At 36.0% G+C, this 12,220-nt stretch overlaps 1 protein-coding gene across 18 annotated transcripts in view; it reads left to right on the forward strand.

Annotated features, from left to right (window-relative positions):
- The window catches only part of LOC127071423 (rap guanine nucleotide exchange factor 2-like), a 115,972-nt gene that overhangs the window by 78,466 nt on the left and 25,286 nt on the right, over positions 1-12,220 (forward strand). For 12 of the 18 annotated variants that reach the window (XR_007785082.1, XM_051010717.1, XM_051010733.1 and 9 more), the window contains 2 exons: positions 1-215; positions 5,066-5,141. The exon at positions 1-215 is cut by the window's left edge and continues 491 nt beyond it. Coding sequence is in view for 17 of the 18 variants with exons in the window: in XM_051010717.1 (XP_050866674.1) it covers positions 1-215; positions 5,066-5,141 (291 nt within the window). In the remaining variant the exon portion in view is untranslated. The remainder of the gene's footprint in view (positions 216-5,065; positions 5,142-12,220) is intronic. The other 6 variants (XM_051010757.1, XM_051010742.1, XM_051010801.1 and 3 more) reach the window with 1 other exon arrangement.

Genomic DNA, 12,220 nt, shown 5'->3' on the forward strand with positions numbered 1-12,220 from the left:
GCTTGTGGAGGTGGAGGAGGTGGTGGGAGCCATCTTTTGAGCGACGCTGTTGGAAATGGCGCCGTCGTCGCGGGATCTTTTGTGAGGACACCTCAAGAACCTTTCAGGGCCGTACCGAAGGCCGTTCAAGCGCTGAGAAGTGAATCGGTCGACAGGAGCCATCGTGCTCCCCCACCACCGCCGCCGACCTTTCCGAGAAGACGATTTTCCGTTTGGTGAGTCGCCCTCTCCCTTTTCCTCGCGCGCGCACACACCCCTCAATTTTCCATTTCTTTCTTCTTGTTCGTCCTTCCGTCTACCGTCATTTAGTCACAAAACCGATCTCTGGATTATTTCGTTAAGGATGGAAATTTTCTTCTTTCTTTTCGGTTTTTTTGTTTCTTCCTGTTTCTTCTTTCGTTTCCTTTTTTGTTCCATTTGTTTCTCGCCGTTCTTTCAAGTCGAATTTTATTTATATATTTGTGAAAATACCGAGAGGCTGATGCCAGTCATCGATTCTATTGTTTGGACTTATCGTAGTTACGTGCGTTTTTCTTTTTTGAGAAAGAGAAAAAAAGTAAACATTTTGGAAACATTACTTCCAGGTAAATTAATCTACATACGCACTTTCTGTTGCGAGTAACGCTATATTCTACATATTTTTCTCTTCGATGTTTTCTTTGCTTATTTTTTTTTTCTCCCTCTTCTTCTTTTCTGTTTTTTACTTTCTAGCAAATATACCTACTCGACGCGTTATTTGAGTTCTAAATCCTCTTTTGGAAAATAAGATATTTACTTTGCGGAATATCTCTGTAACGATTCACTTTAGCAGACATACGCATACTTCGATCCTTTTCATCTCTTTCGACGAATACCATCAACTTCCAAATTCATGCATATCCTTTATATTTCGTGTAAAAGCTAACGGACGAGTTGATGAGCTTATATTAATTAGTAGTATAAATCAACTCTTTTTGAAGGTATGTATTTCGGCGGTATAATTGCGGTTTAAAAAAAAAAGAAAAGAAAAGAAAAAGAAAAAACAATAGGTAGGTATGCTCTTTACAGTTTAAAAAATTAATAATATTAAAAGCAACGAGTAATGGCAAAGGATGTTAAACATACTATCATAAATATCTATCAAAAGTATGAAACATCGACGTAATCATTTTTCCAACGGAACATGGATACGCACTTTGAAGCATCGCGTATAACCGTTAGAACGAGCGCCTACTAAATGTTACTAGCGTCTTCATAGTCGAGTAAATTAGTATGTCACGATGCATGGTATATCTGCGTGGGTTTCTAAATACGATGCACGTAGATTTATACCTACGTAAATACGTGGATGATATACAGTCAACTAGTTAACTGTCGTAAGTAGCGACAAAATTTTAGAATTATTAAATGTTGAAAACTAACGATATATCGAAAATTTCCTCGAAGTTGACATTTTTCTTTTTTCTTCTTTTGTTTTTTTATTTTTAGCGAGAGAGAAATCTTTTTCTTTTTTTCTCTCTTTTTTGTTTTACACACTTTTTATCATCCAAAACGAGAGGAAAACGTTCCGATAAGGGCAACGTAAGCGAGCTAATGACGGGCACAGAAATATTTCATTAAGTCGAGTGGATTCTCGTCTGGCACTCGTAAAATGGGACGGATGATTTCGCAAAATGAATGAAAGACTGAGAGGAAAAGGAAGAGAAGATAGTAAAAGAGAGAAAGAGAGAGAGAGAGAGAGAGAAAGAGAATGCTTTGCTATGCTCAGGTCGACAATGAGACGCTGTCTCGTCGGGAAACCTCGTAGCTTTTCGCCATTTTTCTCTTTTCTACCCCCTTCAACGGAACCCTCTCTAGCATGCTCACTCTTTCTCTCTTTCTCTCTTTCTCTCTATTTCTCTCTTTCTCGTACTCTTTGCGGAAACGAGGGAGAAAATCGTACACAAGACCACCCTGTGTCCAGGAATATTTCGTAGGGAAACGAGCTCTTGTAAAAGGTACGGAAACTTCGTGGCTTTCGTCACGATAAAATAGAAACTAAAAAAAACTTGTTCGTAGTGGTAACCGTTTATCATAACTATACCATGTTTTCTCATTCTTTCTGGTGGCTCGATATATCTCGTCTTAACGTCGTCGAAATGAGAGAGAAAAGAAGAAAAAGGAAAAAAGAAAAAACAAAGTTTGTGACACCGAAATATAAAAAAGCTCGAAGTATTTTGCTCGCGCCGAATTCAGACGAGAGTTCCTTGCACGTAACTCTGAATTCATTTTTGCGTTTATATAACTATCAACTTACCTACCTCCCTACCAACCTATCTACCTACCTACCTACCTACCTACCTACCTACCTATCTACTTACCTACCTCGTAAAAATTTAATTGGCTTCGCTGAAAATCGTCGACGCTCTGCTGCACCGCGTTTTTAAAGTTCTCGAGCGAGGGCAAAAAATTACGATCGAAAGATTTTCTCTGGTTTTTTTTATCTTTTTCATTTCTTTTCTTTTTCTTCTCTTTCTCTCTTTCTCTCTCTCTTAGCTTCATTCGAGAATGAATTTTTCTGAAGTCTTCCTTTCGTACGAAGCCGTATGAAGTCGTGATATTGGCTCGATAACCACTGATAAACGTAATCCGGAGAAGAAGAAGGTATAACGTGACGTTAAATCGTGACAGAAAGATGGTAGAGAGTAGATCGAAAAAGATATGGTGAAAGAGAAAGAGAGAAAGAGAGAGAGAGTTCAGGTAGATGGCATCGTCCACGTCGAATTGAATTTTCTGCGGTGTACGCATAAGAGATGCGGTTTACGCATGCATTATGCGTGTGTTACGCATCAAAAAACCGTCTCATGCTCATACTCGTACTAGTCGAAGAAAGGTGCGTGTATGTGATGATTTTGTATGTATGTGTGTGTCTGTGAAAGAGAAAGAAAGAGAGAGAGAGAGAGAGAGAAAGAGAGAGAGGGAGGAAGAGAGAAAGAGAAGAGGGATCGGGTCAACAGCCTTCGACAACCTTACGGCCTTCCCTTCTTCGGCTCGATCGAGCTTCGATCAGCGTTGATCTCTTTGGGGTTGTACGATCGAAGTCTTGGTCTATTGACAGCTTCCACGCTACGTTAAAATTTTAATTAAAATGATTCATATCGATAAAAATCGGCGCTGCCTATCTCGAATTTGTTACGATCATATAATTATAAATAATTATTATATTGATATTTTTATCGATACATTATCAAAGAAATATTATATATTACTTTTTATAACTGTGATTATCGCGTGTTTCTTCGTCACGAGGATATTATTATAATAAATCCGAATAAACGGAGATTATTCTAATTTATGAAACTGAACGACATGCGTAACGGTGAGATTTAGATATAATTAATACGCGTCCCGTTTGTTGTGAAATAATAAAAAGAAATAAAAATAAAAATGAAAATAAAAGAAAACAGGAAGTAGAAATAGAGAAAAGGACGATTTTCTTGTTTATCGACGAACTCGAGTTTGGTAAAGAAACTGTAAAGAACTATGAGTAAATGGATCATAGAGATCGTAACGATAATTCGAAGGGCACGTTCACGTGTCTAAATAGTGCCTACACGTTTTTACTAATTCTCCATAATTACTCGAGAAACTTTTAGTATAACGAGCAGCGATAAACTCGGTTAATCTCTTTAATACGAGCTACGGGAAAGACCCTTTAATATCGCATCACGGATCGATGTTACGCGAGGAATAAATAACAATATGTATTTGCCTTGTTATTATACTATAGTCGACGATTCTCATATGGAAATACCTACACACACACACACACACATATATATATACTTTGACGAAGGAGATATCATGCGGTTTCTAGCATCATACCGCCATTGTTTTCGAAAGGGCAGTCATAATGAAATTAGAATCGTGAGTGTTTATCACTATTCCTTGCAACCGAGAAAATGCGATGTGTGTACGGCTTAATTGCTAATAACATTCTCTTTATATATACTACCAACACACTACAACCCTTCTGATTCAAGGGTTTGTTATTTTATTATTATTATTATTATTATTATAGAACAAACATGCGGATGTAATATCGGTCTATGAAAATGAAACAGTATATACGGATATCATTGCATTCGACGTATATTTACTCTACTTGTTTTTATTTAATCGTTAAAATAATATATTTCTCAATGATGACGTAACGTCACGTCTACGAGCTCTCTTATATCACAGTATATTAGTGATCCGTCAGCATTAGAATCAAAAAGAAGGAAAATAAAAATCCATTGGACTTAACCACTACTTTGTCTCTCTCTCTCTTTCTCTTTGTTACGTGTATGTATTTCCTTCTTTATGACTCGAAAAGGCACGCGAGAACCATTTTCCATGGGCCACCCTCTCCCAGGAGGGCGAAAGTTCGTGGTGGTGGCATTGTTCGTGGCACTCGAGAAAGGCACCCCCTACTGACTCGGCTCTAATCGCGAGAGATTTTCGTAAATCGATGGGGCAACCGAAAACTGGCATGGTTTATGGCTAATTTGAGGAGTGGCTTCCCGATGATGGGCTACATCTGTCGGATGTATAGACTCGAATTGATCGCCCGTGAAGCAGAAAGAGAGAAAAAGAGAGAAAAAGAGGATAGGGAGGCGTGGGGGTAAAAGGGAGCCACTAAAAGTTACGAAGCGAACAATACGTATTTATACGATCGCGCGAACACGTTCCCTTTGTTTTCGTTAGACTCGTAACTATATCGAATTACAGAGGGACGAAGAGGCAAGGGGAGGGTTTAGGTGAGGGTGAGGGTAGGGGCGGGAATGAGAGAGAATGGCCGAAGCGATAAATTACATTTCAGTTCGATTCCGTTCGGAGAGGTATTTTGCGTCACGAACAAAATCGCTCGCGTGTTACGCGTAAATCCTAAATTGTAGAGCGAAATATTGTATTAAAGCATATATATGTGAGATATACGGTAACTATTGATAGTTACCGACCATCTCGTTTGCGGTTTTATGTATACATAAGTACTTAGACATTTCGATTTTTACGAACATTGAGAGGTATTAAAATGTTTCCTTTTGTTTCTTCTCTGTCGCAGCTTTGGAAAGCGGACGGGCAGCAGTGCCAGGAGACCCAACGAATGTTTCGTCTTGGAGCCCTCCGAGATGATCGTCGTAAGTATATTCTTTGTGTTTCTCGTTGCTTCAAAAGATGAAGATTGAAATTTTCTTCTATGGAGAAAATGGAAAAAAGATATAGAGATAGAAAGATAAAGAAAAAGAGAGAAAGAGAAAGAGAGAGAGAGAGAAAGCGCACGTATTATCTGGTCGCGAGCCAGGATATTATTTTAAGAGTTACGGAAAGAAAATGTCGTCTGAAGATAATTGAAATCGATTCCTTTCTTTCTTCGTCGTTAGATAAAATATCATGAATTATATAGATATGTAGATATACATAGATATCTATATAAAAAGAACGTGGAACGTCTGCTTTATATAATCACACGCAAACTTTTTGTATCGATATGAAAGAATCTCTTTGTTTTTTTTTCCTTTTGCTTTCTTTTTCTTTTTTTTTTTTTTTTTAATTTGTTTTTTCTTTGTTTGTTTGTTTGTTTGTTTCTTCTTTTCTTATTCTCTGTCTACCCCACTACTTTCTAGATCGCATCGGACAATATCTAAAAATACACGAATACACAGGTGTTTCCCTGTGAAACTCGGAAACGATGCATTCACGACGTTGGCGAACGCGGGTGACGATATCGCATATCGAAAGACAATGTCGGCCAGACTCGAGATGTAACACGGTAGAGACAGTTAATCGATAGTTTGTCTCCTGTTATTCTCGCTGTGAGCTTTTCAAACTGTGTACCATCTCAACTCTTTCTACGGTACTATTAAAGGAGTTATTATTTAAATAACATGTTACAGAATTCAAGCGATATCGTATATAACTTCTTACGTACAATTTCATGAATACCTATTAATTTTCCATATTCGAATGTTAAATTTCTTTTTTTTTTTTCAATTTTTTTTTCTTCTCTCTTCTTTTTTTTCTTTCTTTTTTTTTTTTTTTAATTTTTCTACTCACAAACGATTTCATTGATTGCGTCAATATATATATATATATATATATATATATATATATATCAAATGTAAATAAAACATATTTCGTTTTATCGAAGTTCAATCTCGCGTGGGTTCTCAGTTGAGATAGATATAGAAAGAGATGGATGGTGAAGCACATATCGTGAAAGTTTAATTACGATTTGGAATTTCAACGGGGTATCTAAATGTTTATGCTCGTCGTGTCATCGAATTTGAAATTTATAGGATTATCGTGCAAATAGCCTTTTGTTACTCGTCTCTAATCGTGTTAGTTTTCCCTATAATCTCGAACCACCGAATGAACATACTGCTTCCATATCGTGCTGCCACCTTCGAGAAGAAGAAAACTGTATTATCGACGGCTCGACGAAACTCTTATGCGAATATGTCGCGCACGATTAAATTTATTAATCCATTTGAATTTACCGAAAATTATTAATAACGATGGAGACTGTACTAAGCATTAATACAGACGGACGATAATTCATTTCACGTCAAGTATAATTTTCTTTAATTGCCGGAGATCTCGTTTCGTTACGCGTTCGATCGTTCAACAATAACTTTCAAACAAATTCACCGTCGTGATGATCATTATTGGAGAATGGACAAATAAACACCTTGCACGTCATATTTTTGTAAATAATCGTATTATTCATTTTAATATAATACAATCTAATCGCGACGTGGATGGAAAGTCTGTCAAAATACGTTTGGCGAATTGAATGTTTTAATAAAATATAGATTAATGTCCATTTTATTTGTTTATACGATATATATATTTATATATATGCAGATATATGCATACAAGCAGGTGTATATAAAAATATGCATTTATTTGTAAAATGCATATTATATATGCATAGATATGCGTGTGTACAGATGCGGCGCCTCTCTCATCATAGAAAATGAATCATATAATTTCATATCCTGGTTCCGGCGAGATCCGTGTTATCGGGTGACAACCCACGATTGATAAGACGTTCCAAACTAATCAATAAAAATGACCAGCTGAATGAGTCAGCAAGTCGATCTTATGCGTGCATTTTCTTTTCTTTTTTTTTTTGCGATAGCAAAGGCGCCAAAGATGAAGTTGTATTCCGATAGCGAACTATGAGCTTGGAAGATGATCGAGAAGAATGAGAAATAGATCTAAGAGAGGATCGGAGTCCTTCTCTTTGGTATCGTGTGTACTCTCGCGTATTATGCAATTCTCTATGTCATTCGTATTATCCCTACGTACATACATATTCAGATAAATAAGTGACTTCTTATGTCCTCGTTTTTTATTTCTCTTATCTCCCCTTACGTTTCTAGTCTGTCTCTGATAAGTTCGATAACTTATTTACTAAAATCTGTTTATTTTTTGACGGCCATCAGGTATATTTATGATATTCAACAAAAATTATAATCTGGTCTTCGTTTTTTTATTTCGAATAGCTTTGGATAGATTATTATTATTATATCGATGGAGAAGAGCGAGTTAACTTATGTACATGCTTTGTTCTGTTATTATCCTATGTATAAAAGAATAACACATGGTATATATACACACATATATATGTGTGTGTGAGAGAATATCTTTACGTATATAGAAACAAAATGTTTATATAAATTCACGTTCTAAAAACAACGAAGTAGTCCGGTGGTCGCTCGTTTATATTTAAAGCGACGGGACATGTAGCGATCAAGGCTAACTCTGCAACAGCCAAATATTCCCTCTTTCAAGTTTATTTACATCGAATTATACAGAGAGGAACAAAGTGGATGATCTATATGGATTAAATACGTATATTCGATTCGAAAAAGTCACTCTCTGTTATTTGTCTGTGAAATAAAATATAGATAATATTTTCATATATATATATACATATATGTAAAATAAATATATAATAAATATGTATATAAAGATCGAATACTAGCTGTGACGAAAGAGAGATATAGAATATAAAAAAAGAACTAGATAGACAGACAGAGAGAGAGAGAGAGAGAGACAGAGAGATAGAAAAACAGAACACAGTTTGTCACAGGTTACTTCATCCCACCAAAGGTTCATGTATGCCCTCCGGCAGCTTTGTGACCTGCTATGAATTTAACGTGTGACCTTTAACCTTACTCTCGCACCCTTTCTCTCTCTCTCTCTCTCTCTTTCTCTCTTCTTGACTCACCTCTGCTATGGTTTATTCCAACTTAAGCTTTAAATTAGAATAAATCATTTCCGTAGTCCTCGGACCAGACTTGTATATCGTATCGTACGTCAAAAGCCATATCGTTATTATAGCGACTTGAATTTATGACCCAGTCGCCTAATTCCCTCGAAAGAGACGAAAAAGTATGGAAAAAAGAGAAAAAGAAAGAAAGAAAAAAGAGAACAGCAAAAGAAGACGAGAGATCGATGCAAATTGTTGAGCTCGAGATGTACCTCCGATTTCGAATTTTCAAGTCACACCTCTTCGAATTGATATACGAACAGACGTTACATCAAATCGAGAAGTCCTCGTCGAATCTTTATTTCGATCGTATACAAAGTGAAGCGAATTTTATGTGCACCAGAGAATATTATATGTCTTTCGTATTCGATCTGAGTTTTAATGAGCGAATCGCATTGTTTGCCTTTCCATTTTATCGGGAGTTTAGCTTTCTCGCGATTAGAGTCGAGATAGTAAAATAGTTTTGTTGACGTTGACACTCGATCTGGATGGACCGTTATCGTTAGGAGAGAGTATGTTTCTCACGAGTATAATTATTTTGACTGGAGGATCTGAAGTCGAGAATCGATAGTTTTTAGTAGTTTCTATACAACGGGACATCACCACGTAGGTGTAATTTATTATCGAATTATGTCTTATCGATCGTTACCATCATCGAAGTCTGATTCTTGTGCTCTTGGGTGTTCCTTATGCTTGAGTCTCCTTGAAAAAAAAATAAAGAAGAAAAAAAAAGAAAAAGCAGAAATACTAGAGCATCGAATGACGCTCACAGGATGCGGGCATATATATATATATATATATATATATATATATATATATATAAAATTGTGTAACCGTTCTATCCGTCTATCCTTCTATGCAACGTTATGTACTTACTTACGTGAAGTTTATATGTGCAAGAAACTTATCGGACCCCAACAAAACGGACACCAGAGGCGTCTCGGTATACGTCATCGTCTGGCAAGCCTCGGAACCGATGACGTTTATCGAGCATGCATCATCGTCTACTTTCCGCCTGGATAGCCCCCTTCAAGATGATGATATCCTTCATTTTCTTTTATTTACAAACGTTCTCGTGATCTTTCTCGACGCGTATATAAATTCTTCTTCGTTTTAAATCGCGTCTATCGTCTAACAATAAAATCGTTTCTCTCGTGTCTCTTTAATTTGACCTCAGCTTCGTTCAACCTGATTACCTCGTGCTTCCTCTTTACCTTATCTACGTTCCATCGGATCAACCTTCGTTAATAGAAGGAGGATAGTTTATTCTACCGAAAAATGTAACAAACGAGAGACACGAATATATTGCTGAAAACAGTTTTGAGAAATAGAACGTTACATACATATATGCGCGTTTCTTAAACGTCGAACGGGAATAGAATTTCTCTTTTGAGGTGTCAAAGTTAGAGTTTCTCGGCTCGTTCTCTTTTTGCATGGGACGTAAGTCGACAATTTTGTCAATATTCTTCGTCCACAAATTTTACAAAATAATTTATTAAATTGGTATAATCTAAAATCGTTATATATGAAACGTTAAAACGGTTTGATCGTTACTATTAATCCTGAATGCTCGATCATGAAGTTTCGTACGACGTTACGAAGGATAGACGTTAAATGGGCGCCATTTACGTAAGAAACTCGTCAAGTGGACGGTCGGAAACGTATTCGTCATGTCCGTCACATCGATCACTCATGAACATATGCGAATAAGAAACGTTCATCGTAGCAGAGAATCCTTAGATAAAATCGTGTATATATATATATATATATATATATATATATATATATATATATATATACACATGTATGTATATATAAATTCGAAGTCAACCTTCGTATTCACATTTCCCAGTTTACGACCGTGTAAAAATTCGATACGACAGGCGTAACTTATTTTTCTTCCTATCGAGTTTTCCAATAAAAAGATCGAATTCGATCGTGATAACAAGCCACGATAAATCTTCGAATTTATTCTACTTTTTGAAATCTTTGACATTTCGTTCGTCGAGTTCCTTCCATTCGAACGAGATTTGATATTCCTTTTATTAGCATAAATTTAAGATAACGTACGTGATTTGTGGATGAATTTGAAGGATGTCGTTTTAAACCAACGAGATAATTTCGTGTTAAGTAGAATCCGAAATTGCATGTTCTACGATTGGACCATAAGATCGCTCCATTAACTTAGTGGAGTGATCGTAAAATCTTATTTTATAGTTCCTTATTGGTAATACTTCTCGGTAATATAACACAAGGACGTTAATGCATTAACGACGAATAAGAACGACACGGATTTAGCGAGGAAACGAGTATAAACGAAAACGAGATCGCTCGCGTTCCTTTAATTCTGACTTTTAAGCTCTCTGAGTAAAGTCGAAAAGAATATCTAAGAAAAACTTGAAGAAAGAAGAGCTAAGCTGTTCTTAAAATAATTCTCTTATGTACAAAGGACTCGAATCCGTAGAAAAATATTACCAACTTCGAAGCGTGCCGTTTTCCGTGGGAAATACATTTCTTTATCGATCGATTTTCCAAAGGGAAAACTTTTCGAATTTTCGACTAACTTTCTAATCTCTCGCGCGTCCGAGAACGAAAGGTGGATGGGTGGGTGGGTGGTGGAATGGTTTGTTATTTTATTTCATCGAAATATTTTCGAAGACAATATTAGTGATTTTAAGTACGACAGCAAGGTACACTTTTAAACCGGTTTAGATTCAATGTGTTCGTGTTTGTGCACGCGTGCATAAGAGAATGTCTCGTTTCCTGACTCTTTCACGCATACGTTTCAAGACGTTCACTTCCGGTGCGAGATATGTACGCGCTATTCCCGATTCAAGACTCACAAATGTATTAGCAGGATTCTTTTTTCGGTCTGACACGCTCGCGTCGTCTTTCTTCTACTAATTTTGTGTGTGTATGTATATACATACATATATATATATATGTATGTATGTATGTATGTATGTAAGTATTTATGTACGTACGTATGTGTAAGTAAACATAAATAAATATAATACATAGATATACCATTTATTACTTTATTATTATACGCTGACGCACAACGATATTCTTTACGAAAGATCGAGAGAGTTTCGTCATATCATTCTTTTTTTAAATTATCGACTCTCGAGACATTCAACTTGATAAAACGTTCAAAAAATTTTAATTCGAGATAATGGCTCGCTTGCTCCAGTCAACTTCCACCGCAACACTTCCGGATGATTCTGGAAGTGAGCTACGTTTCAAAACCACGAAATTACGTTTAATGAATAAGAAGAAGAGAGGAAATAGAAGAAGAAGAAGCAGAAGAAGAAAAAGAAATAGGATACTCGACAAAAAATAAACATACCAACGATTATCGGAGACTATTATTCGTACATCGTTAATTATCTTGAAGAATTTTCCTCAGATGACAACATCCATCTTAAAGATTAATCTTCTGTGCTTATAAAAACGGTACCTTAATTAACTCTATTTTTTTTCCTCCCCTTCCTTCTTATCCTTTCATCAACTTCGTTCCTTATAATACAATCCACATTTCTTTTTTCTTTTTTTTTTCTTTTTCTTTTTTCTTTTTTTTTTCTTTTTCTTTTTTCTTTTTTTTTTTTTTCATTCAACCCTATTCGTTCCAAGGTTCAGTATAATCAGGATCCTTCGTTCAAAACATTTTTTTACTTTTCTTATTACCATCGACTAGGGATATTAATTAAGTCGAGATCATGCTATTCGCTCGTACGTTCTTATTAATTCATTAATATAAAGGCTGCACGCGTTGGGTATACTGTATCTCTCTCTCTTTCTCTTTTTCTTTTTTTCTTTCGTATCTTTTTTTTTTTTTTCATCGAAGGTTTTCCTCTCTATACATTTACCTACCATTTGGAAGAAATGCTATTGGAAAGAATGTTTTCATTCGAAAGGTCTATAAGGTGGTCAAAGAGG

The sequence above is a fragment of the Vespula vulgaris genome, chromosome 1 (genome assembly GCF_905475345.1).
Source record: "Vespula vulgaris chromosome 1, iyVesVulg1.1, whole genome shotgun sequence".
NCBI classification, from domain to species: domain Eukaryota; kingdom Metazoa; phylum Arthropoda; class Insecta; order Hymenoptera; family Vespidae; genus Vespula; species Vespula vulgaris.